The sequence below is a fragment of the Phyllostomus hastatus genome, unplaced genomic scaffold, assembly GCF_019186645.2.
Source record: "Phyllostomus hastatus isolate PE091 unplaced genomic scaffold, TTU_PhHast_1.1 phas_contig_17, whole genome shotgun sequence".
NCBI lineage: Eukaryota > Metazoa > Chordata > Mammalia > Chiroptera > Phyllostomidae > Phyllostomus > Phyllostomus hastatus.
Genome location: NW_025333664.1, coordinates 6,930,886 through 6,958,023, shown reverse-complemented (window position 1 = coordinate 6,958,023; position 27,138 = coordinate 6,930,886). Strand labels below are relative to the sequence as shown.

The following is a 27,138-nucleotide window of genomic DNA, read 5'->3' as shown; positions in this document are numbered from 1 at the left end:
CATCTAGAAATGGGGGACGCACGAGAAGCAAGCAGCAAAAGTTTGCTGAGATGATAGCCCTGGCTGGTGTAGCTCAGTGGATTGAGCGCGGGCTGCGAACCAAAGAGTCGCAGGTTCGATCCCTAGTCAGGGCACATGCCTGGGTTGCAGGCCACGACCCCCAGCAACTGCACATTGATGTTTCTCTCTATCTCCCTCCCTTGCCTCTCTAAAAATAAATAAATAAAATCTTTAAAAAAAACAACAACAACAACCACCAAAAAACGTTTGCTGAGATGAGGAACGGCGGGCGGAGGGGTGAGTGACAGAATGACGGGGCGGCACAGACCTCACCCTCCTCGGACCCCGCTGATGTGGGAAATGCGCTTCAACCTTGAGGACTGGGGGACGCTCGGTGTGTTGGTTCTGAGGGCGCCCCCTCTCCCTCAAAGGGCCGCTCTCCCATCCCGCAGGTGCAGGTGGGAGGGATGCAGGACTGTCTGTCGCCACGCCTCTGAGGCCACTGAGCAGACGACGCCGGTTGACTCACCAGGGGAACCCAGTAGGTGTAGAGCGCGCCCAGTCTCATCTCGGGCACAAACTGGGAGCAGGCGAGAAGCAAGAAGTAGAGGTTGAAAAAGTACTTGAACTGGTTAAACAGCACCTGGAAGGGAGGGAGGGAAGAGGAAGGAGACATTCAAATGCAAGGCTTGTCTGGTGAGGTTGGGCCGGTTTCGTGGGAGGCGACTGCTGGTTAAAACTTCCCCACAGAAGGACGCAACTCACCTGATACCTGTCACATAAAGATCAAGCAGTTCTACATGTGATAAGAGTATGATTTTTAAAAGTAAAAATGCAAATAATGCCCTGGCTGGTGTAGCTCAGTGGATTGAGCACGGGCTGCGAACCAAAGTGTCGCAGGTTCGATTCCCAGTCAGGGTACATGCCTGGGTTGCAGGCAATGACCCCCAGCAACCGCACATTGATGTTTCTCTCTCTCTCTCTCTCTCCCTTCCTTCCCTCTCTAAAAATAAATAAATGAAATCTTAAAAAAAAATGTAAATAATGACTCATGTGGAAATTGTACACTCCCGATTCAAGACAGCGGTTACCTCTGGGGGGGGGCGGGATGGGGCACTCCAGGGGCTTCAACTGTGTCTGTGGGGAACCACCCTGCCTGGTTTCAGAAGCTGTAACCCCCCTGGCCCCACCTCCCACCAGGGCTAAGGCTGAGTGACAGACCTTGGGACCATAAGCCACTAAGGAGATAAAGCTCATCTTCCCGGCTGGAGTGCCGCCTCTGCCCCCTTTACTGCCCCCCGCTTGGCCCCGAGAGGATGACCGGTTAGCCAATGGAGGGTAAGATTCCTCATGGGAGGGACTGCTTAAGACAGGCACGGTTGCAAAGGGGCCATCAGGGAAGGACTTGGGGGCTATAGAAAAAGGGGGTGATGGACCCTCATCCCTCGGCTTTGAGAGAGCCCGAGTCCTAATTCTGTGTGCGAGAAGTCTCCTAATCTCCTGGCTGCCCAGACCGCCCCCCCCTCCGCCGACTTAAGCCTGAAACAATGCCAGAGTGCTAAAAAGAGCAGTTTCCCAAGGCAATCAAGCCTAAGAAAGAATGCGTAAGATCCTGTGAAACCTGCTTTGCTAAGGATGCCCTCAATTTAAATGAGAAGGGTCCTGTCATAAAATGAGTTGGTTTCCCAAAGTTTTATGGCCCTTGAGCTAATGGACCCTGACTCAGGATAAGCCCTCAGAGTTCTTTGAATGTTATCTCTTGTTTGATCCTTACTGCCCGACAATGATTGATGAGCTTTACCTGTATTCCTGCGCAAATAGAACCCTATAAAAGCCCAATGAGGAACAGACTCACGGCCCTTCTCCTCTGAGAGATCGGCCACCTTTCCTCCCCACGCAGATCATGTCTTGGTAGACTTATTCTCACGCATGATGGACAGAGGTGCAGGGTAGGGGTGTGGAGGATGGGGGAATGACCCAGCAGGTGGAGCCCCCCTATATGTATCTGTTATGTTTTATTTCTTAAACTATTTTGTAAGTACTGGTAGGCCACTCAAAATGTTATTGTCTGCCCTGGCTGGTGAGGCTCAGTGGACTGAGTGCCGGTCTGTGAACCAAAGGGTCACTGGTTCGATTCCCAGTCAGGGCACATGCCTGGGTTGCGGGCCAGGTCCCCAGTAGGGGGGGGGTGTGTGAGGTAACCACACACTGATGTCGCTCTCCCTCTCTTTCTCCCCGCCTTCCCCTCTGTCTACAAAAATAAATACATAAAACCTTTTTTTAAAAAATGTTTTTAAGAACATGTTTTGGTGGAAAATGCTTATGCTGTAAAATTGATCAAAAAAGCAAGATGTTAACAAAAAGATTTAAAAATTTTTAAAGCAAGATAAACTGTCATTTCCATCATACGATCTCAGCACCGCAAAATACACACACACAGCGAAGAATCCCACCCTGCCACCCTGCGTGGCAGGTGGGCTCCGGCAGTTCCGACTGTTCCCAGGCCCCCTGGCAGGGAGACGGACAGCACGAGACTCGGCCACCGGGCAATGGGCGAAAGTGACGTGTCTCTCCAAGCCTAGGGCCGATAAGAGCCGTGGTGCAACCACCTGCTCCTGCCGGGTCCCGGGGACGTCCGTGGCCTGCATTCCAGAAGGCGAGGCTGCCAGCTAGAAGGAAGGGGCCCGGTGTGCATCGGAATGTCCAGGAAGGAGAAATAGACTTTTTCTTGACTTACGACACTGAGATTTGGGTGGAAGGGCAGGGAGGGTTGAGACAGTTTAGCAATGACTGTAGTCAAATCATCCTTAAAGGAAACAAACAAACATTAAATTGACCTTGGACTACAGTGTATCGCATTTTCTGCATGACCTCCAAAGAAATCACACATAGTAACTTTTTTTGTTTTCCTTTCCAGCTGTGGAACTGGCTGCTCCTGCTGCTTCCAAGGTCAATCAGAGTTTTTGGAGGCCGTGTTGCATAAAAATAGGTATTTAATTCACATGTTCGGGGGGAAGGCTTGAGGAGTACACGTCTGTGGATCTGTGTAACTTCATGTGAAAATGCCCTGACTCCAGAGTAACATATGAAGCAAATTGAAGCACTGATAAGCAAAAATGTTAACAGGAATTCTTTCTCTGATAGTAAGATTAAAATGTACCTTTTTAAACTTTCTTTGTACTCTCATCCTCCAACTTTCCTGTGGCTAAATATGTGTTTCATGGTGCTGGGGGAGAGATTTAAACACTGCTGGGGTTTCTGGTGCTTTGGCTTATAGTGCTAGGTTCCCATGATATCATCTTCATTCCTACATACAACACACCACGTATATGGAAGTTGCACTAACTGAGCAGGCAGGCTCACAACCGGACGGACAGAAGGCAGCCACCTCCAGGTGCTGAGGGCCAGGGAAGACGGACAGCCAGTGGCTGAGGTGACGACAGAGTGTATTCACACAGTCTGCCCTGGGGACCTCAGTCTCCCGGAACTGGCATCACGGCCTACATCCGGCGTGGGAAGGAAAAAAATGGGGGTGGTCCCTGCCTGTACATACCCCAGGAAGAAAGGTGAAGAAGTTGTACTTCTGATTGTTGATGACATTTCGGGGGTACCTCTGGTCCCTCTTCTCCGGGTGCCCCAACCAGACCGTGCGAGGCCTGGGCTCCCCTCCGCCACAGCATCTCAGCCACTCACAGCACCTGTGGGAAAGACAGGCCCCCAATGTCAAGGCCACGCCCACCGGTGAAGCCACGCCCACGCCTGCCCACCTCCTGGGAATGTTTTTCAAGCGCCTTCCCTGGACTGGCCCGCAGCCACATCTGGGTCCATCCTTCAGGGAGAGGGGAAACCAGGCTGAGGCTCCTAGGAAACCGTGTTCCAAATCAAAGATGCTTTGTGTCCAAGCCCAAGCTATTTATTTCAAAACACAGAATTCATTTTTTTAACTGGGAAGATTGTTCCTACTTTTACATTTTACAGACGAGAGAGAGGAAGAAAGCTCAGGGCGGCTGGATAAAGCACCCAGCTTTGCGGACACGTGAGAAACAGCCGGGTCTGGCCTCGAACCACGCCCGTCTTATTTGAAACCTGGTTTCTTTCCAGCACCCACGCCTGCCGTCAAGGTTGCTGGTTACACCAACGTTACCGGGTACAGGAGGAGGAGAAGGATCTCCTTTCGGCCCGGCTCTCCTCTTAGCGATACGGAAAGGCAGTGTGACTCAGGGCCCTGCGTGGCCTGGAGATGCGCCGGCGTGCAAGCTGCAGGCAGACGGTTGCCCCCCGAGTGCCCCCACCCCCCTGGCTGCCCCGAGAGAGGGCAGCTCATTAGCTGCCAGGTCACCTGCGCACAAGGTAAGGGAACACCTGGGAACATGGTCTGTTCTGGCAGCATGAAGCCCCTCTGAGGCCCGCCCCCCAACCTCCCCAAGAAAAAGGCAGCCTGTCCTTCCGGAGAACCTGCAGCCAAGGCGTGTGGAGAGTTACACGCCCTCTCGGGCACTCCCGTGGAAACACCCCACGGTCACCTCCCGGCCCCGCACAGACAGGCGGGCAGGAGGCACCCAGCGCTGCCAGCCCCTGGAGACACTGCCAGCCGCAGCGAAAGCAACCCGACGAGACTCACATAATCACTTGTCCGCCGAGGCCCTCCCTTCTCCCCTCGTCCTACAGACCCGGCAGGCCCCGGCGGGGTGCTGGGGTGCTGGGGTGCTGGGGTCCAGGGCGGAGCGAACACAGTCCCTGGGACTCAGGACTCTTGAGGTTAGCCAGCCAGCAGCAGCAGCAGCGAGCGACCTGCCTGATGCTCAAAATTTCCATGATGAAACACGATCCTGCTTCTTAAAAATAACATCCTCCTGCCAGTAAACGGGTGCTCGGGCAGGGCGGGGCTCCGATAAGGACAGATTTCACTTCTAGTAATTCATTCGCATCGTGGGCGCCCTTCTAGGTTGTCCAAAGGCCAGAGACACGCAGAGGCCTCAGGGGGTCCGCCCCCATTCCTGCCCTTGGGTGTGAATTACCCACGCTGGCCACCAGCGGACACGGTAAGTGTGGAATGAGGGAGGGAAGGCAGGAGTGGGTTCATTTGGTGGGAAGCACATCCTTCTATTAGCAGAGAACTTCTAGAACGGGGTGTCCAACCTGCAGCCCGAGGGCCACACGCAGCCCAGGATGGCTCTGAATGTGGCCCAACACAAAATCATAAATTTGCTTAAAACATTATGAGATTGTGTGTGTGTGTGTGATTACGTGTCACAATGTATTTAACGTGTGGCCCAAGACCACTCTTCTTCTTCCAGTGTGGCGCAGAGACGCCAGAAGGTCGGCCACCCCTGCAGAAGGTCAGGACTGACTGCTCCGTGAACCAGAAGTTCTCTCCCGTCCTGCAACGGTGTCCTGATGGGTCCCAGGGTTGTCTGCCTCTAATGAAAGCTAAAGAATGAAATTCGGAGGACCGCATTCTGACTGGCTGACGGTTCCTGTAAGCTCTGTCTGCTCTGTTTCAGCGGCAGGCTCCACGCACCAAGCGGCCAGGTGAGATGGCTGTGACTTGGTTTGCAGGTGTGTGTGCACGTGCCTGGTGCAGGAGCCCGCTCAGCGTGGCCTGCACTCTGGTGGCCAGAGACTGGACACAGGTCTGACCGTCCATCAAGCCGGGCTGGTCAAATAAACCGGGAACGCCCGCCAAAGAGAATTCCCGACAGCCTCTGAAGATTGAGATAGCGAGTTGTACCCACCAAGTGGCCCTAGTGCAAAACATGCACCGTTGAAAAGCAAGGAGCCGGTCTCAGCCAGATGCTATTCTCTGCATAGAAGCCAGAGCACACGTGTGCTGACACGTGCTTCCACGCACAGAGAAGCTCCGTGATGGTCTGTCCATTCTCTGCACCGTCTTAGGAATCAATAAATCTGTTTTGCTTTATTTTACTTCGCTCAAGTCAATGTTAGCTGGGTATCTGTTCACCACTACCCCAAACCTCCCATCTGACAGTCCCGCCTGCCACATGCCTGGACCCTCCTTAAAGGTGCATCCCGGGCCTGGCCAGTGTGGCTCAGTGGATTGAGCGCCAGCTGCAAACCAAAGAGTTGCTGGTTCAATTCCCAATCAGGGCACATGCCTGGGTTGCAGTATGTAGTACATGAGAGGCAACCACACATTAATATTTGTCTCCCTTTCTTTCTCCTTCTCTTCCCCTCTCACTAAAAAAAAACAAAAAAAACAAAAAAACAAATAAGTAAAATTTAAAAAAAAAAGTCATCCCAGACTTCCGGTCAAGATGGCGGCATAAGCAGACATGGCTTGCCTCTTAGCCCAACCACATCAAAATTACAACTAAAATATGTAACAACTATCACTCAGAACTGTCAGAAATCAAGTTGGATGGAAGTCTGACAACTCCGGAACTAAAGAAACCACATCCATCCACACTGAGCAGGCGAGCTGGTACCACACCTGAGACTCCACCGACCTGCCTAAAACTGTGTGATTTGCCTTGGAAACCCCCGGAGACTCTGCCCCACGCATCTGAGCGGCCCACCCAAGCTGTTTTTCCATGTGAACGGCTGCTCTTGGCTCTTGCTTCACTACTTCCTAAATCCTCTCAAACAAGCAGCAGCCGGTCTCAGGGAGCCCCAGGCCCAGCACTAGCAGCAGCCACCTTGGATTACTTTATAGCTTACTCAGGGTGGCCCTGGGCAAAACACAGGTGGGGGCTGACCTTGGCCTGCACCACCCAGGACACCCCAGGGCCAGCGCACCCAGTGGACAGCCACAGACCACCTCGGGACACCACCACCACCCTGCCCCTGCACAGCTGATCCTCCATGGAGGGCGGAGGTAGGTAGGTGGTCAGTGGTCACAGCCAATCGCTGCCCCTGATTGGTCTGGGTAAATCCCTCCCATTGATCACTGGGTGAGGGGGGCAAAGAGGGAAAAATTGGGACAACTGTCATAGCATAATCAATAAAATATAATTAAAAAAAAAAAGAAGATACATTCATACTGGATCTGTGTGTCTGCAATTCTAACCAACCTCTTAGACCCCCCATGCTTCCACCCTGACGGCTCCGTGCTGCCTCCCTGAGAGCTGAGCCGTCCCACCCGGTGGCTGCTAGGGCACACAGCCATTGGCCCTTTCAACTAGTTGAAATCAGAGAGCTCATCTGTGCCTCATCCTCACTAGGCACATTTCCCGTGCCCCACAGCCCCACGTGGCCCGTGGCTACGGACCGGCCTGTGCAGGTGCCGGACGCTGCAGCGTGACAGAAAGTTCTAGTGGACGATGTGGCTTTAGCGCATCGCTTTCGAGACACCTCCTTCCAGCCTGAGCCTTGCACCGACGTCAGTGCCCAAGAAGACACACGAGGGCATTAAGTAAGCCGACCGCACGAATAAAGGAAATTTCCGAAGCAGTTTCCCAGACTTCAGCCATTTTCATGCACACCCGGGATTTCTGTGAGATCCAACCACCTCTACTGTCTAAATTCAGGATTCTGCCTAAATTTGCATACCTGACATCAGGGATTTGCAGTCAGGGGGGCGGGCTAGCCACTGGGATGTGGGAGGCAGAGGCGGCCGGGCTGCTGCTGCTACGCGTCCTCCGAGGCCCAGGCCAGCCCCCACAGCTGGGAATGATCCGGAGCCAAACGCCAGCAGTGCCCGGGTCGGGGTCGAGAGCTCCATTTACACAAACTTATTTTAAAAGGCAACTTCACATCAGAGTCATAAACGGAAAACCAGCACTGCTTGTCACGCACAGAAGGCAAATATCAAAATCAATGCAATAAAAAGCCAACGACCCCCCCCCAACCCCCGAATTCCCACCAGACGCAGTGGCTGTGAGCCTGGCATGGGCGCCTGCCAGCGGCTTCCCCCTCCTGTGCCGGGAAGACACGAGCACACGTCTGCTGTTAAAAAGCGAGCCCGGACAGGGCTGGAAATACCGAAGGAACACTGGGTAAGGCAGTGAGTGTCTCCGTGCGGTTCAGTTCCTGTCCCCGAGTTACTCTGACTTTATCACTGCAGCACCAACAAACGCCACCTGCCCGTGTCCGGGGAACGGATGTCCTGCGGTTGCAGCCTTGGGCTCAGTGGCAGATTCACAAGGGACCGAGTGTCCCCCCACCTGCCCAAACAGAGGAGGTCGCGGCCGGGCTCCTCCTCAACTTCCGGATTTACAACCTGCAAACCTCTTCCCCTCGTGGCTGCTGCCACACCCTGTCTGTCTAGTGGGTGGACTTCAGGGCCCCCCCACCCCCACTCCAAGGTCTGGGAGGGGAGGTGCCCAGCGCTGTGTTCTGACGGCTGTCACCGGGGATTATGGATTACGACCACTGCTTCTTAACAACACCAAACTGAGCTGTTTGCCACTGGCCAGGACAAAGTAACTCCTATGCTACCTTCTGGACAGGCTGGAGAGACGGGCCACAGGACAGCGTCCCTGAGGGGGAGAAATTAATGGAGGGGCTGACAAAGAAGTAACAAGCGGGAGCCACCAATTCGAAACAGCAGGACCCCGTGGCTAGAGCTAGGAACACGGGCTTCCAAGGCACCTGCCATGTGCCTTGCCATCCTCTGTACCCCCACTGTCCCTCTTGTGAAAAGATGACAGTAAGACCCACCTTGCTGAATGACTACGAGGGTGAATGATTTGTACAGAAAGGACATAGGACAGTGCCTAGCACATAACAGGCACTCAATTAAAAGTAGATAGTATTAGCCCTGGCTGGCATAGCTCAGTGGATTGAGCATGGGCTGAGAACCAAAGTGTCGCAGGTTCAATTCCCAGTCAGGGCACATGCCTGGGTTGTAGGCCACGGCCCCCAGCAACCGCACATTGATGTTTCTCTCTCTCTTTCGTCCTCCCTTCCCTCTCTAAAAATAAATAAAATCTTAAAAAAAAAGTAGATAGTATTTTTCAAGTTATTTTTCTAGATTTAAAAAAATGAAACAGTTTTGCTACCTGTTCATAGCAACAGTTACTTATATAGGTTAAGATGTAAGGCTAGAAATAACTTCGTTTGCACTGCAATCAGCTTAGACCATTTAAACGAAGAAAACCCCAAGTCGATTTTCTTACAACGCGACTCTAACACACGCAAAGGTTACGAGGGCTGACCTGCAGCGGTTGCACACAGTCTGGGTGAAAGCAAGTGACAAGCAAACGCCGCAGGAGGAAGTGCCAAGGCAGCGGTGTGTCTGGAAAAGGCAACTCCTGGAACAAGGCGTGGGCCTCCACAGACGTGATCATCTCCGCTCTCGGAGCCACGGCCTCCGGCAGGCGCTCTGTCAACATTTGCTGGTTCACCTGCTACGGGACGCGCCCACCTTTCCGGAAGCCAGGCTCTGGGAAGCGACGGTCTCAGGGTTGACACTGAGAAGATTCCGGAAGAATATACAGATAAACTGAGAGCAGTATGAAGGAAAATAGTCTACAGCATGCGAAGGGCGGAGGAGGGTGGAGGAGGGGGGAGGAGGGCGGAGGAGGGGGGAGGAGGGTGAATCTACCCCAGGGACACCTGGCAATGTCCAGAGGGCTGTCTGGCTGTCACCACGGCAGGTGCAGGAAAGGTGCAGCTGGCATCGAGTGGGCGGAGGCCAGGGATGGTGCTGAACACCCACCACACACAGGACAGCCCCGCACAGAGCAAGCGTGTGAGAACCGGGTCCAGAGCAGCACCCCCGCACCCCCCCCCCCCAACCACACACACATTTCTGCAGTGATGGAACCGGTCTGTATCTGCATTGTCCAAGCAGCCAGTTAGCCACGTGTGACCACTGAGTCCCCAAGATGTAAAATGGAAACGTTATTCTACCAGTTTAATTATTCTGAGTAGCCGTGTGCAGCGCTGGCCGGGCTGCTCAGTCGGTCAGAGCATCGTCCCAATACGCCAGGGTTGCGGGTTTGGTCCCCGGCCAGGGCACAAACTAGAATCAACCAGTGAGTGCATAAACAAGTGGAACAACAAATCTCTCTCTCTCTCTCTCTCTCTCTTTCCCCCTCACCCTCTCTCTCTCTCTCAAATCAGTAAGTAGAAAATAAACAAATGGCCCCCATGTATCTATCTAGTGGTTGCTGAACTGGACTGCACGTCCAGAAGGATGGAGCCCAAACTGTTAGGCATGGGCACCTGGGCGGGGTGGGAAGAAGAGAGGGGTGCTGGAAAGAAGTAGAAGGGAGACACAAAAAGAAACTTTTACTCTGCTCTAAAAACATCTTAGTGGCTAGACTGTGTTTTTTCAACTACGAGAATGCAGAATCTCAGGTCAGAATGCAAAGAGAGGAGCGAGTTCACTGACCTCTAACCATATCTCTGGCCACAGGAGCAATGAGACCGTATCCGTGAAGAAAGTCAATGTGGCCGTTTCTCTTTAAATGCAGAGCTCAGCTCATGACCTCCTGAAGGGACCCGTCCTCCACAAATACCGGGACTGGTGAGCGACAGGAAATTCACGGGGATGCTCCCAGCAGCACTGAGAGGGAGGGAGCACGACCTGGAAATGCCCACGCGTCCACTGGGGAGGGACGCCCGGTGGCAGGAAAAGAATGAGGTCACACACAAGCAGGTCAAGATGCAAGTGGCGAAGTGGGAGGAGAAACCATAAAGCGAAAGATACGCAGTGTATTATGCTGTATCTTCACAAAACCTATGTGCCAATATAGGTAAGTCTGGGGTACAAACGCTGGGAAACCAAGACACATACCCCCACCGGCATTTCTGGTTCTCCTGGGGGAAGGGCAGGCGCGGGTGCTGGTAGGAACTGCCCGACTTCTCCTGCCTCCCAACTTCCCCTACTGGCCTCTTTCTGCCCAGCAGCCGACAAGCCTCCCACCGCGTCCCACCCCCCGCCGCCACTGTGATTCCACAATTACAGACTCCAGTGCAGGCCTCTTCCCCTCGCCGCCCAGGTCCTCCCTGATCGGGCCACCGACGGCAGCCAAGGCAGGTGAGCTCCAGAATTCCAACGCTCAGGTCTTGCCCCGCTGGTCCACGCTTCTCCCACTCCCAGACCCTCGGCACAATGCACGCACACCACAGCTCTGGCGGCCAGCCCATCCCCCACCGACTCACCGGTCAAAACCCAACTCTCTGTTCTTCTTCACCAGAGGAGAGGAAGTGGTGTTTACACTGTGCTCGTCTGTTCGCTCCAGACAAGGACGGGCCAGCTCGCAGCGACAGACGCCTAGCCAGCATCGCAGAATAAACGAGCAGAAACCAGCTTGGGGTCTGGTGGGCCGAGGCACCACGTGGGAAGGAAGTGGTGGCCCCCACCCCGCCCCGCCCCACCCCTGGCAGGATGTGTTCCTGCGCTAGTCCGGCAGGACCGACCACCCGATTCGTCGAGACAGAGCTGAACCACGGGCTCTGACGCCCCAACGCTTCATGAGTGGCGACTGATCCAACTTTTAAAGGTAATGCAAAACCGAACCCACGCTGAGGTATCATCGCTTTCTATTTCAGACGATGACCTCGAAGAGCCTAACAACACCTGTGTGGGCTGGGGTGGCAGACACACAGTCACGGCTGGGAGGGGTCTGCATCGGCGTCCCCAGGAGGGAGGGCGCCCTGGTGACGGGGATCGAAACCACAGATGCGCGTTCACGACGTCCCCTTTGCCTGTTCCCGTATGTCCCAACGGGGACACGAAGACTCACGACCGAGGTCGCTCACTGTTACCTTGCTGGCAGCAGAAAGCCACTAGAAATAACCCACGTGTCCGTCAGCGGCAGGCTGGCTAAATGAAGCGTGGTATATCTACTCCATAGAACGCTATAAAACCATTGAGAAGGGGGGAAGTTTTTTATGTCTTGAAGTGGAACGAGTCCGGGGAATATTATTAAGAAAAATCATGCTGTACTCTGTAAGGTGTATTAACAATTAAATTAAAAAGGGATAAATCTATGTGTGTGTCTAGAGGGAAGGGAAGGGAAGGGAAGGGAAGGGAAGGGAAGGGAAGGGAAGGGAAGGGAAGGGAAGGGAAGAGGGAAGGGAAGGGAAGAAAGAAAAGAGAAAAATAATTCGTGGGCTTTTTTAAAAAGCAAATGCTTTAAAACTCTCTGGAATGACCTGAACAGTGACGGCCTCAGGACAGCACAGGGCACCTGAGCGGGGAGGTGGAAGGGAGACCGAGTTCCCGACGTGTGAGCTTATGCACCTTTGAAACACCGAACCACGTGACACTACGCGACTCTGCGGATCGAACGTTCCCATTTAGACGCAGAACAACACCCCGACCTGCCCTGCCACCCAAACAGCACACGGCTCCGAGAGTGCAGCCTGGAACCTCAGCCATGAGCTCGTGGGCTAGAGACCAGACGCTGCTCACCACCCCCCACCCCCCGCCCCCGCCCCTGGCCTGTATACAGAAGGCGCTCATTCACTCTGTGCAGGCTGAAGACTCTCTCCTGCCCCAGGCACCCAGCACTCACGGGCCCTCCGCCTCACCTCATGCACTAGCAGTCGATGTAGGTCATCCACTCGCAGGTTCTAACAGGCCTGGTGCCAGAGGACCCAGCGTGTCCCAGTATGGCCCACAAAACACCAGAGAACTGAGTGGAATTAAGTGATTACATGGAAGGCAATTTGTCAGACGCCTAACAACAAGCAAACACACCTTTTTGCCCTGGCTGGTGCGGCTCAGTGGATTGAGAGCCAGCCTGAAAACCGAAAGGTCGCCAGTTTGATTCCCAGTCAGGGCATGTGCCTGGTCCGTGGTTGGGGATATGCAGGAGGCAACTGACTGAAGTTTCTCTTACATACGGATGTTTCTTCTCCTCTCTTTCTCCCTCCCTTCCCCTCTCTCTAAAAAGAAATATCTTTTAAAAAAACTAAAATTTAAAAAATCCTCTTTATCAGAAATTAGAGGGGGTTTTTTTAAAGATTTTATTTATTTTTAGAGAGGGGGGAAGGGAAGTAGAAAAAGAGAGAAACATCAGTGGTGGTTGCCTCCTGTGTACCCCTTACTGGGGACCTGGCCCACAACCCAGGCATGTGCCCTGACTGGGAACCGAACCAGCAACTCTTTGGTTCGCAGGCCAGCACTCAATCCACTGAGCCACACCAGCCAGGGCTAAAAAAAAAAAAAAACATCTTTAAAGTGCCCAGCCTGGGTCAGGGGCTGTGGCAGAGTCCTCCACGTGAATGACCCCCTCACTGCTCACCACAGCACCGCAGGTGGGTGCTCGCAGGTGGGGAAACAGCACCTCGGACTGTCCAGCGGCTGAAGGTGGGCGGAGCCTCCTGCGGGTCCAGCGCTCCTCACACAGCGTTGGGCCATACAGCCAGCAGGACACGGCAGAGCCCAAACTTGATCAGAGACAGTCTTGCTTAAACCCACGTTCTCAGCCCCTCCAGGTCCTTGGCAGCCGACCCTGGCTGTGGGGAACTACTGCTTGGTTAGTAACCCTTCCTCCTTCCCAGGCTCTGACTCCGCCCCTGTTCCCATGGAGACCTGGGCAGCAGCCACTGCCACATGGGGCCCCACCTTGGGTATGGCTTTGGCACTGAAACGGCCCCAGGAAGGCCAAGAGCACTTGTAGCGACACCTGTCCCTCTGGAAACAGGCAGTGCAGGTGCCGAGGGTCGGGTACAACGCCAGCTCCGGTGTGGAAGGGCGCTCGCCAGGGAGCGCAGTCCGGTCCCGCCTCTTCTGGTGCTGGTGCTGCCCGGCGATGCTGCCCTGGGCTCCCACCACGGTGGTGCCGCCGGCCTCCACCCTCCGCAGGGAAGCCAGATGTTGCGCTCTCCACTCTGTTCCGTACACGCGGCTTTCATCGTGAGGAAGTGCACGTGGACTTTCCTTTTTTCATTCCACAAACGTTGGTTGAATGCTTGCAGACTGCCAAACGCGCCACCATGAGGGGTCAAGTTCACCCATGTGGACATGCACAGAGCATTTACTGTGTCCACAATCAAGCACAGGCCCCTCCTGCCCTCCGCCCCCACCCCCTCACTCACCGATCAACAGGAAGCCCAACTGGTGGTCGACGGAGAAAGGAAAGCTGATGTTTTTACTTCTTTCTCTCTCCTTTCTAAACTTTCCCGACCTGGCAGGCAGGCACGGGGCAGAAGCGAGATTAAATCAGCAGGCGGGGGCATCGCCCCCACCCCGCCCCTGCAATGTGGGGTGAGTCAGGGTTTCACGGGGCGTAAGATGACGGAGCCCTCCCACAGACAGCGCCTGAACGCCCACGTGCTCCTTTTAACCCGGGGACCTGAGATTCCGGCCCGTGAAAATTCTCAATATGTAACAGCACGTTCACGCATCAAGACATCCTCTCGAGACGAAGTTCTAGTTTATAACGGCAAAAATGAATGGAAATCGTGTCACTTCATCGCCGCTCGCCAAAAACACAGGCCGAGGGATCGTGCGCCTCTATGTTAACAGGGTGGAGACCTTTAAATAATTCTAGCTACTGCATCTTTAAGTTTTCTATAACCGGAACCGCTACTTTTTTTTTGCTTTAGAAATTATTTCTTTCCTAATGGAAAAAATAAACCTCTGCTACCTGGAAGGCCCCTGCAGGGCCCCAGAGCTGGGAAGGACACTCCGGCACGGCTATGAGAGGGTCAGGCCCTCCTGGGCCTCGCCCGCCCTCTCTCGCTTGGCAGGGCTCTTTGTGCAGCAAACCCCTGTGCCCCATGCTGCCAGTGCCCTCCTTTGGCTCCAAACGGCCCACTGCTACTGAGCGGGATGCTTGCGACGGGCAGAGGCGCAGCCCCGGGGAATGCCGCCGCCTGGAGACGCCAGACATCTCGGTGATGCAGCAGACGTCGCCGAGAGCCCGTAAGGGCTGAAACAGGGGCAGCTCGGGCCAAGTGGCAAATCCGGGATCGATCTGAGATCTGTAATGCAAACCTGGAGACAAGATGCTGCTGTGGCTAGTTTCTTAAAGAAACAGGCTAAGTGAATGAGAAAGGGGCAGGGAGAAGAGGGCCGGAGGGGAAGGAGGAGAGGGAAGGACCTGCCTTTTCTTTCCGGCTGTTCCACTGCTTCTCCTCCCGCTGGCTCCAATGCCCGGCACCCGCCTGCACTGAGAGGCCCCCGCTGGCCCGCCCACCACCGACACCCCGATGAATGGGGAACGCAGAGTCCCTTGGGGATCTTAATGACTCCGAATAAAACCCAGGGCCCCGGAAGCAGGCAGACCTGCCCGGAGCTGGGACTCCTGTTCTCCGTCGCCCACTCAACAAATGCTGACAGTCAGAGCACCTGCTCCGCGCCCGTCTCCGTGCTGAGCCCTGGGGTGTCAGCAAGACAGAGGAGGGGCCTGCTTTCATGGAGCCTACGATTTTGCAGGTGGACAGGGTGGCAACAGAAAACAAGCAGAATAACAATAATTAATGGGAATATGTCACCAGGTGAGAGGCGGCTCCTTCAGAGCGGGCGGCCTGGGAAGGCCTGGCTGAAGGAGAGCCGAGGGCACTGAGACCTGTGAGAGCAGCAGGCAGCGGCTTAAGAGCGGTGTGGCCTGGGCTGGCTGGTTCTTGACCCCTCTCGGCCTCAGCTTCCTGGGAAACGGAGAAAGGGCGGGACTATGTGTCCATGCCACAAGACAATCCGCGGTGGTACCACCTACAAAACCACAGAGTTAAGCCCTGGCTGGTGTGGCTCAGTGGTTTGAGCACAGCCTGTAAACCAAAGGGTCACCGGTTCAATTCCCGGTCAGGGCACATGTCTGGGTTGCAGGCCAGGTCCCCAGTAGGGAGCGCACAGGAGGCAACCACCACTGATGTTTCTCTCTTTCTCCTTCCCTTCCCCTCTCTCTATATAATAGAGAGATGATACGTCACACAGTGTCTACCTGTGGCCATAGACACGAACAAAACCACCAGGTGGGGCAAAAGCAGGTTTACAGTTGTGACTACGCAAAACACAGTTGTTAGTTATTAGTTACTGGATTAATAACTACTGCATTATTTTCCATGTGCATAACTGTAAACCTACTTCTGCCCCACCCTGTATAATGCACATGCAACATGGTCTGATCTTATGGACAGAACATCGACCCAGGGAAGCCAGGCACGAGCTCTGGCAGAAGGACCCTCTGCTGCTGGCCATCGGGGTACAGGTTAGGGCGGGAGGACGGGGGGAGGCTCCTGCTGCTGGTGATGTGAGTGTGTTCGCTTTATGGAAATTCGCTGAGCTGTGTGTACTTAGGACCTGTGCCCTTTAATCAGTGTGAATGAGTGTGAATGTGTGTGTGTGTACATGGGTGCCTGTGCATCATCTTTTAAAATCAGCTCATTTCAGGGGAAAAAAACCCACCAGGTGGGACAAGAGGTCTCAACTGTTTACTCCCTGGTCCTTTGATTTACCTGAACACTGTAGTCATTCCTGGTCTGAGAGCCTCTAATTGGCTTTGACTTGGGGGCGTACAAAAATGAGGAGAGAAGATGGGTGGGTGAAGTTCTCCAGTTTTACATTTTATTTGGGTTTTTATGGAGACTGTACAAATGCTAAAAAGCATTCAGATTCAAATGATTTCCTCTTACGGGGTGAGGACAGCCCTCTGAGCAATAGATGCTCTGCCCTTTCTCCCCCACCGGCCTCATCGAGAGAGGGTGAGAGAGGAAAAACAGACTGCTACAGAACTCTGAAAACAGACACCACGTTTCTGAAAAATGGACAGTTGCTAGGATAATTTGAAGTTTCTAGAACTTTCCTCTGGCATGTCATTTCTGCTACTAATCAGCCTTCACGAGGAACAATGGAACACACACACACACACACACACACGTCCTTCCAAGTCACAGAAGCCTCGAAAGACCCCAAGGCCTTTCCCCTGGACAAAAATCACCTGCTCCGCATGGAGAGTTTGGAAAACCTCACCTAGGACAGGGCATTGAGACAGGTTGGAAATGCATTCTGCGGCCTAAGTTCAAAATAAAAACGAGTCTCCCCACCCACCCTGCAGAGCACACGGTGAGAGTCTTCGGTCACCGGGGGTGGGGCACAGCCCACGTGACTGGGCAGCATGCTCACAGAGAGCTCTTGAGACTGGACTGTCAGAAAAACACCGAAGAACTCGTCAACAACAGTTGGAAATAAAGGTTTATTAACACTATCGAGAGATACACCACACCGGCCAACACAGCCACCAACGAGACGCTTTTTCGGCGTCAGCCTCCTGGGGCGGCCGTGACGAAATCGCACGGATGGGCATTATTTCCGCGGCACAGGTCTGGGGGTCCAAGCGCCAGGTGTCAGTGGGCCCGGGCTGTCCTGAGGCCTCTCCCCTTGGCTGGCAGACCTCACTGTGTCCCCAGGTGGCCTTTCCTTCGTCTCCTCTTTTCACAAGGACGCCAGGGAGACGGAATCCGGGCTCGTTCCAACGTCACCTTTCCTTCGAAGGTGCTCTCTCTCCAAACACGGCCACGTTCTGGGGGGCTGGGGGGTCAGCTCTCCAACGTACGGCTTTGGGGAAGGGGCGCAAGTCGGCCCACGACCCGTCCCAAATGTTCCCTGCCCACAGCTCAAGGATTCCTCAGCTCTTAAATCAGCAGGCTGAGCTCAGAGCTGAGAACACTCACCCAAGCGTGGTTTCTCGTCCAACAGGTTTTCCTTTTTCCTTCTTTCTTTTTTTTTTTTTTTTTTAAAGACGAGATGAGTCACCTCATAAAGGCCATACGGGGCCCAGCCACTCAGGGTGCATTCCTGCCATTGGTCCAGAGGTTCCTAAAGGTGCAGCCCTGTCCCCTCCCCTGCCCACGGGACACCTGGTCTGGAGACGTCTGTGGTTGTCACGCCCGGGGTGGGGGGGGAGGGTGCTCCTGGCACCCAGTGGGAGGAGGCAGGGAAGGTGCGGGACAGCAGACCAAGGACAGGGCGGCCCCGCTGAACAGAGAACAACCAGACCCGAAGTGTCCACAGTGCCGAGGCCGGGTCGGACCTCACCTGCCTCACAGCAGAGCCCGGCGGGCGTGGGAGCCCCCGCCAGGCCCCGTTCGGTGGGGCGGGCGCTGAGAGCACGTCACACGGCTGCTTCCTTGAGGAGGGCGGCCGCAGGCTCGTCCCTGGCATTCCGCAAATGCCACGGAGATCCGACCGGGAGGAGGCAACGGCACCCGCCCCTTCTCTCCACGAGCCCCCTCTGACCGGGCGCCCCCCCCATAGTCCCCGAGAACCATGTGGAGGACGACAGAAACAGCATTAAGATCCCTAGTCAACCTGGTACACCGGCCACGGTTTAAAAAATCACGTTTTTCAGAAAACTTGGCACAAATAAACTTTTTAATCTATTGGCACAACCATGTTACATTTTTAGACAGAAAGCGCTGTGTCCTAAATGTCAGGCACGACCTGGGGCCTGTTTACAAACCTCGTGAACTATGACTGCCTTCCTACTTTTCTTTCAGTCGATACTTGTTTTCACTTAAATGTATCTTTTCTTAAATTTTTTATGCATTGACTTGAGAGACAGACAAACAGACACTGATTTGTTGTTCCAGTTACTGATGCATTCATTGGTTGACTCTTATATGTGTCCTGACTGGGGATCGAACCACAACCTGGCGTAGCAGGACTGTTACAGAACAAACAAGGGGGGCCTGGGACGATATCCTGTTACTGAAAGAAGCCCCCAGGTCCGTTATGTCCGCCGCCAGAGGAAAGACGTCTCTCAATGCCAGAGATTCGTGAAAAGGAAAGGAAATGTTTATTTAATGCTATACAGGCTTAAAGTAGTGACCTAATGTCTTCACCAAAAAATCCTAAAATCTCTTAAAAACATCCACAGACACAGTCCTTCCTTCCCCCTTTGCCCAGTTCAGAGTACCGTATCTCAGGAAAGGAAATAGAAGTCCATGGCTCAGGCAGGCTTCTGGTTATTCCCAGTTAGTACTCCGTCTTGACTGGGAGACCTCCCTGGGTTCCTGGCACCTCAGCTGAGTCGCCGGGATCTCTACTAAAACCAGGTGGTGGTTACCCTTCTAAAGCTGTGGGAGTCCCCACTCTGGCAAAGGCACGTGGTCCTCTCTCCCAGGACCACAGGAGTCCCCACTCAGCCAAAACTGCATGCTTCTCTCTCTGCGCAATGGCTGCAAAGGGCGGGGGGGGGAGGGGTCGCCACTCTGCCAAAGCCGAGTGGCAGTTCTCTGCTAAAGCCGCATGGTGATTCTCTCTCAAAGGCCTGCGGGAGTCTCCATTCTGCCAAAGCCATGTGGTTCTCTCTTCTCAATAGCTGTGATCCTCTCTGCACTGCCACAGCCGCATGGTTCTCCACCCCAATGGCTGCTGCGTCTGGGTTTAAATCCCCGCGCCAATCTTCCTCTGCAGCCCCATTTCTGACTCCTCCCACACTCGGCCTCACGTGCCAGAACTCACATCCTTCCAGCTTCACTGGGCTGCCATCATGAGTCTGGGCAGGTGTGGCCCAATGCCATGGAGCCAATCATCTCCAAGCTCCCACGCAGGCGCTGTAAACTCAGGGGACCTGCCCCTCAGTCACATCTTGGGTGGGAGAGTCCCTTTCCAGCCCCCTGGCCCAGAGCATGGCCATAGCTATTTAGCATATCTAAGTGACCAGCCAAAGGCTATAGGTATGTTAAATGACCATGCCATGGATTACCTGCAAAGCTGCCCTGCATGTTCTTGCTCTGTGTGCCCCTTCCCCCACCTCACACCTGTGGGGGGAAGGGGTGAAGACATCTTAAAAATCTCCTGGACACCTTGAGTTCTGGACCCCATTTCAAATGCCCAGTTGGGGTCCCCCCTCTTGGCTGCACCCTGTAACAGGATGACACTCCAACGGACAGAACTCCCCGACCAGGGCTTCACTCAAAAGTATCTTAGGAGGAAACTTCCCATCAGTAGCGCAAAGAGAAAACAAGTATCACTTGGAACGAACAGTAGGAACCATGAAAACAACTGCTAACCTTTCCACCTCCGGCCCAGGGGTCCGTGGAGAGACGTCCCACAGGCCAGCCTTCGAATTCCTGCCACAATCTCTCAAAACACACCAAGGAGGGAAAGCAGACCTCGCTTGAGAAATCAACCCCATCCCACCTCCAGGTAAAGGTCACCGTCGGAAAAACCTCACCACTAGCTTTTCCTTTCTAAGTTGAACCTAAGTTCACTCACTGTCGGGAGTGAAGCTTTGGGAAACTTCGTGCCTATTTCCAAAGCCGGCTGTAAAGTGATGAAATGACTTGCGCCATCTCCATCTGGGTTAAAGATTGTAAAAGAACGTTCTGAAAAGTCACCGACAAAAATCCGGGCTGACCGGGTTCTGGAGGGAGGGGCGGGGGGATTGGACGAAAGAGAGGGAGAGGGAGAGAGGTGGAGGGGGGAAGAGGGAGAGAGCGAGAGAGAGAGAGAGAGAGAGAGAGAAAGCTCATGGGCACGGACTGAACAGGGTGGTGGCCATAGGGGAGGGGTGTGGGTGCAGAAGGAAGAGGGTACAGGAGGGATAAATGATAAATAGTAATGGAAAAACAGGATAAAAAAGAATGTAGAAATTAAATTAAAAAAAATAAAAGTTAAAAAAAAAGGCCACAGGTGGATTTGTTCAGCACTCGCCTCCTTCTTCCGACCCGTCGTTCAAGTCCAAGGGCCGTGGCTGGCCTCTTTCCTCAGGGACGCCCCGCAGGCCTGGCTCCTGCACCCACCACGCTCCACCCTTCGGCGGCCCTACTTGGCTTTGCAACTCCACATCCCGTGGTGTCACTGCCTGTGACAGGCAGCGCAGGGCCGGGCCTCCGTCCGGCAGGGACTCTGCGACAGGAAACGATGGCACAAGTGCAGCTGGGCTGGCCGGTGGGGGACGCGGCGGGCAGCACTTCCCGACGGGCCACTCACTGCCAAGGCTCGTCCCGACTGTTCTCCTCCCGGGGAGCTACGAGCTGCTCATGCCGCCGTGCGTCCGCCTCGGGCAGGGGTCTCTGCATGTCCCCCGCGAGCACCGCCCCCCACAGACTCCCCCAAACACCCCCCTATCTGCTGTATCTACCCACCCCCACCTCCACTGTGTCGATGGAGAGACAATGAGAAAACACGCCTGCATACAGTCGATCCCCACCGTTCGTGGCTTCTGTAGGTGCAAGTTCACCTTCTGCCTCAGGTGTGTCGACTCCAAACCAGCGCCCGCCGCACCCTCGCCGTCACTCACAGACCAGTGAGCGGAGTGCAGAACACTCGAATCACCCACTCGCACGCCCAGCGGAGGTCACACAAGGGGGCACTGTGCCTTTTGTCAGAGCTCCCGAGCCACACCAGGTGTCCTTTCCACTGCCTACTTAATGCCACGTTTTCCTCATTATCATGCCTTCTGTGAGCGGTGTCACTGCTCACTGGCCCCCAGCCCGGGGCTGACTAGTGCTCCCAAGAATGAGAAGCCAGCCCTGACCGGTGGGTGTGGTTCGGTGGGTTAGGCATCATCCCGCAAAGCGAGAGGTCGCCGGTTCGCTTCCCAGTCAGCGCTCGTGCCGGGGGTGCGGGTTCGGTGCCCCATCGGTCAACCTGTTTCTCTCTCACACCACTGTTTCTCTCCCGCTCTTCCTTCCTCCCTTCCCCACCTCTAAAAAAATAAATAAAATCTTTGTTTAAAAAAAAATAAGCTATGATGGGTCTCACAAAGAAAACACACACGTGTGTGTCTGATGCACTTCCTTCCAGCGTGAGTCGAGTGCTGTGAGTTGTGAGTTCACCGTTAACGCATCGACCACACACGTCACACACGGTGCCTTTAAACACGAATACGCCTCAAACGAGGTCTGTATTGATCGGCTGACAAGAGTGCTGTGGGCCCGGGCTCCCAGGCACCTGACCCCGCACCTTCCCCAGGAGCAATAACTCACCAGTCGTTCATTCAAGGGGCGCAGGGACTTCAGAGAACCTAAGGGCTGTGACTGATGAGGGTCAGCCGTGCTCTGTGCCTAACATGACCTCCGTCGTACCCAAAGACAAAGGGCACTGTGGTCCCACAAATTAGACGTAATGGCCTCAATAAAGAGAGTTCAGACTTTAAAGTTTAATGTGCGCACCTTTAAGAAGAACAACTCCTCACAGAGGCATTATGGTTCTTAATCCCCATAGACAGTGACATTCAGGCCCTGGCTGGTGTGGCTCAGTGGACTGAGCACCAGCCTGTGAACCAAAAGGTCGCCGGTTCGATTCCCAGTCAGGGCACGTGCCTGGGCTGCATGTCAGGTCCCCAGTTGAGGGTGTGCAAGAGGCAACAAACCAATGTATCTCTTGCACATCGATGCTTCTCTCCCTGTCTTTCTCCCTCCCTTGCCCTCTCTCTAGAAATAAATAAAATCTTTTAAAGAGAAAAAAAGAAAAATGCTTCATTAAAAAAAAAAAAAGACCTAGAAGGAAGAAGAGATGTCATCCAACACAAGACCACACTGAGAGAAGAACAATTTCTGATGCGCTCCAGGGGCGCATACACTACCGCAGAGGCACTCAGACAGGGGAGGAAACTGAGGCACAGAAGAGACGAGGCACTGGCCTGGAGCTACACAAGCAGGAAAACAGCAGAGCTGGTACATTAACCCAAGTCTGCGTGGCCCTGGAATCCAAATGCTTAACCACAGAGCAAGGAGCCCGCATCTGCTGCTGAGGCTTTGAAATTGTAAGCTACTATGTTCTCATCTTTATTCTCACTGCATTTTTCTAGACAGGAAATACCTCCACTGCCACTCCCCCCTTCTCCCTCCTGCAACACTGGGCAGAAGAACAATGCGCTGCTACCGGAGGAGAAGACTGGCACTGGAGACACAGAGCTGATGGAATGCCCTCCAGCTGCCGTGCCGGCTGCTCCAGCACGCCCTCCCCGCCCCTCGCTTCCTGCCATGCGTTCTTGGCCCCCAATAACCGCCTCATCTTCCTTGGCCTCAGTTCCCTTAGCAATGAAACAAGGATTAAAAACAACATCCAAGGGGCCACTCTGTAGCACGAGAGAACCCTAGTTCACAGCAAAACGCTGCAGATCCTAAATAAATATCTGTGTCCTGCCTCCATGGTCAGGGTATGAGTCAGGCAGCATTCCCGATTCAATCCTGCACCCTGGAGCCTTGAGGGGCCCTGCTGCGCCCACCAGGCGGGTGGCCCCCAGCCGCCCCGGCGGGATGGGAACCCTGGTGGGAGCACCCCTTCTCCGGGCCTACAGGACACACCCCTCCGCATGAGCTTCCCCTTCCTGCTACAGCAGGCTACCACAGTCACCTCTCCGGCAGCGCTGGGGGGCCAGGAGTCCACGGTGGTGTTGTGGGGCTCAAGTCAAGGTGTGGGCAGGACCAGTCCCTTCCCTGACTGTTCTGGACGCCCCTGCGCGCCCTCACTCTGGGCCCCGCCTCCACCCCCAAACCAGCAGCTGGGTGTCTTCCGGTCTCGCTCCAGCTCCAAGACTCACTCTTCTGCCCCGTGCAAGGATGCTTGTGATTATGCCGGGCCCACCCGAGTCATCCAGGACACTCCCCCATCCCAGTGTCACCTTCACATTGGGGAAGTCCCCTAGGCCATGCAAGGTCACATATTCACAGGTCACACGTGGACATTGCGGGGGGAGCAGGATGCCCCCCAGTAGACACCAAGGTGTATTGAGTGCTTAGTGTTCTAAACTGGACATAAATTGAGCCTCCAAACAACCCCCCAAGGTATACGGAATTGTCACTCCCACTTTACAGATGAAAAAACCTGAGACCCGGGGAGGTTAAAATAATGCCCCAAGTCACAGAGCTAGCAAGGGGCGGAGCCTGGGCTTGAACCCACCTCCTCCATTCCCAAACCCACACCTTTAGCAACCACTCTCCGGAGTTTCACCAAGAAGAAGGGAACCCCATTCAGCCGAGAGCAAAGCACGCGGTGCCAGACAGTGGCTCCCAGCAACATGGGGCAAACGTCTTGTTTCCTGACCAAACGATGGCGACAGTTTCCTCAACGGCAGGACGTGCAACTTTCTCAAAGAGAAGGGGCGCCGGGCTACACGGGATTCCTCCGGCAAGTCAACGTCGCCTCTTGGCAACGTGACATGACTCACACAGGGGAACACTGCCTCCTGGGACTCGTGGCACCCATGGTTTTCGGGTTTTTAACCACAAAACCCACCAATCACCCTACCGCTTAGAGCCATCAGGGGAAATGGGCGGACAGATGCAAACCCCGCCCCTCGCGGTGACTGCTAGCTGGGCGACGTCCAGCCGAGTATGTGACATCCCTGAACCTTGGTTTTCGTGTCTGCAAAGTGGGGAGATTAATTCCCAGAACGCGCACAGTTGTTGACGAGGATTAAAACAGAGCTGTTGAACCTCAAGTGCCGCGCAGAGAGCCTGACCCGCTGTATATGAATTTCTTCTTCCTTTAGCTCACCTCCCCCCATTGTGCTGCAGGAAGCCTCGCCACCACTGTTCTCCAAAGTGTTTCCATGCGCCAAGATTCCCACCTGGGCTCGGCTACTTGCAAAGCTGCTGGTTACATGCAAGAACACATCCCCAAGTGCCTGGCTCTCTGATACAGGACTTGAACCTGAATCTGTGTCACTTGTAGGAAATAAATTAATTCCAAAGTGACGAGTTCTAAAGGGGGTGTGATCCTCCATCCCAATACCAAACAGAAACCCTTTTGTTTTGTTTTGTTTTGTTTTGTTAACTGTCTGTACCACTCTCTCTGGATCCCCACATTAACAGGGCCTATTTCTTTCTTGGTAACTACCCCTTCTAAATAATTATTTGCATCTTTCTCTCACGCACTGAATCAGAGGTTCTCGACCGAGACTGCAATTAAAATCGTCTGGGAGCTTTGAGAGAATGCAACACTGATAAGCTACCTAGGTCCCATCCCCGATTCTCATTTCTGCGGCCTAACCCGGGGCTGGAATGACAGCTGGTTCAGCTCCCCAGGCGGTTCCAGCACCGACAGGCTCAGGACGCCAGCACCTGTCGGGCAGGTCTTAGGTAATTCGTCTTGGGATCTCCAGGAAGGGACCTGTGCACGGTGCGCCTTCCACAATTGTTCGCAGCATGAATTAATAACTAACCACCGATCGCATAAATTAAAATATTTACTCAGGGTGTATACTGCATGCAGGCACCACACCAGGCACAGTGCTCACGTCATCCTTCTCCAGAATCCGGAGTGGTCAGGATTAAAACACCAAACAGGGAAGGCAGCGGGGGAGGGCCGGCTGACCGCCCTTGGGTTGGACCATCCTAAATTCCATCTCCCTTCGCGGCCGGCGTCTTCCCGGCAGTCCTTAATCACCTCGCTGAGCGCTCTCCTCCTGTTACACCAATGGGGCCTCACCGCAAGACGCAAGGAAAGCAGGGACAAAGACCCCACAAAATGGCAGCTGACAGCATTTCTTCCCCCCACCCCCAACACCACGCACACCTGAAGAAGCCACCCCAGGCGTTCCCTCTCCCCTCCCCCTGCACCCAGCGACTGACGCCGCAATTAGCCGCGGCCACAGGGAAGCGCCAGATAAGACAGGATGCCAAAGGCAAAGGCCAGTCGGAGGCCGCAGGCCCCCCCGCCCCCCCCAGCTGCCGTTCTCAGCTTTGGGGGCGCCAGGGCCTCACCTGGGCGGCCTGGCGGAATGCACCCCCAAGAACTCTGATGGGCGGGGTCTGGGCAGGGGACTGGAAATCTGCATTTTAACCTAGCTCCCCTCCCCCTCGGTAAATCTGTCGCAGTTGGTGCCACAGTCCCTCAAAACCTCAACAGGTCATTGCCATCCTCGGAACAGGAAGACGGAAGGGCGCAATACATGTACCCGTCCCCTCTCCAAGTGGGGGAAGCCCACGCCTAGGCTGCCCAGGGTCTGTCACTGCCAGAAAGCCGCAGCAGGTGGCAACCCTGCCTGCCAGGGGCTCGTTCTCTCAAATTGTGGGGAGCCGAGTGGGGGGGGTCTCAATTCGGCCAGTTAGAGCCCCTCCCGCCCTCCTGCGGCTGCTAGTTCGGGTCCACCCAGGGCCGGGAGCTGAGGGCGGCCGTTTTAGGGCTGAAACCTGGAGGCGCTGATGGGGGACCCCGGTGGGAGCGGGGGCTGCAGAGGACCCTGAGCCCCCACCGCAATAAGCCGGGCACATCCAGGCGTCCGAGGGTTGTTCCACGCGCGGAGCACGGTTTGGTAGTGACCACATCATAATCACAACGACGAGGAGAAATCAACAAACGAAACGGCCAAAAGGTACGACTGATCCCAGTTCCGTGCGACTGTAAACAGCGCCGGGCGGGCCCGGATTCTCGGGGTTTCTCAAGGAAGGTGGACAGGGGCACAAGGCAGCGGGGCGCTTAGGCCCAAAAGGACAGGATCGCGCGGGGCACCCGGCCCAGGGTAGAGCTGAGAGGAGCCAGCTCCCGGCCCGCCGCCCGCCCGCCCCGCGCCTCCCCAGCCCGGCCGCCGGCTCATGGCGCCGGGCGCGGCCGAGCTGTCAGGCCCGGCCAGGCTCCGGCCCGAGCGCCAGGCTCCGGCCGCGCGCCGACAAAGAGGTGACCCCGGTCCCCGCTCACCCGGCACGGGGCCTGCTGTCCATCCGCTTCTTCTGGCGCACCGGCTGCAGCGGGATGTTGTCCGTCATGTCGCCGGCGCCGCCCGCCTTGCCTGCCGCGCCCCCAGCGCCGCCTGGGCCGCCGCCCGGTCCGGCCTCCGCGCCGCCGCCCGCCGGCGCCGCGCTGCCCCGAGGGAGGAGGCGGCGGCAGCGGGCGGGCCGGGACCGCTGCGAGGGGGCGAGCTCGCGAGCGCCGGGCCACGCGCGGAGCCGCCCGCGCGGCCCGACCGATGGACACGGGCGCACCATGGACCTGAGCTCCGCGCTGCGCCCGCTCGCCCCGCGCGCCAGCCACGGGGGGCGGCTGGCTGGGTCCGCGCCGCCGCAGTGTCCCCGCCCCCGGCCCGCGCCGCGCGCCCCCCACACACACGCCCACCCGGCCACGCGCCCCCCGCCCACGCCCCGCCGTGCGCGCACGCGCCCGGCCACCGCCCGCCCACCGGCCTCCTACAGTCGCCAGCGCACATGCATCCCCCCGCCCACATGCAGCCCCCCGCCACGCTCACCCCGCCACGTCCCGTACATTGTCTGACAGGCTCACTCCCGCACCAGCGGGCGTTCGCATGCAGGCGCTGCACACGCTCTCATTCTTACGGGCTCACCGTCCGACTCTCACAATCACACACGCCTGCACACGTCCGCATTGGT

The 27,138-nt window shown here is 55.4% G+C and overlaps 1 protein-coding gene across 1 annotated transcript in view; it reads right to left on the bottom strand.

Annotated features, from left to right (window-relative positions):
• The window catches only part of ATP9A (ATPase phospholipid transporting 9A (putative)), a 106,500-nt gene extending 79,749 nt beyond the window's left edge, over positions 1-26,751 (bottom strand). The window contains exons 1-3 of the mRNA XM_045832798.1: positions 26,453-26,751; positions 3,554-3,698; positions 530-643 (exon numbers count right to left, since the gene is read on the bottom strand). Of these exons, the coding sequence (XP_045688754.1) occupies positions 530-643; positions 3,554-3,698; positions 26,453-26,739 (546 nt within the window). The 5' untranslated portion in view covers positions 26,740-26,751. The remainder of the gene's footprint in view (positions 1-529; positions 644-3,553; positions 3,699-26,452) is intronic.
• Between the last annotated feature and the right edge of the window lie 387 nt (positions 26,752-27,138).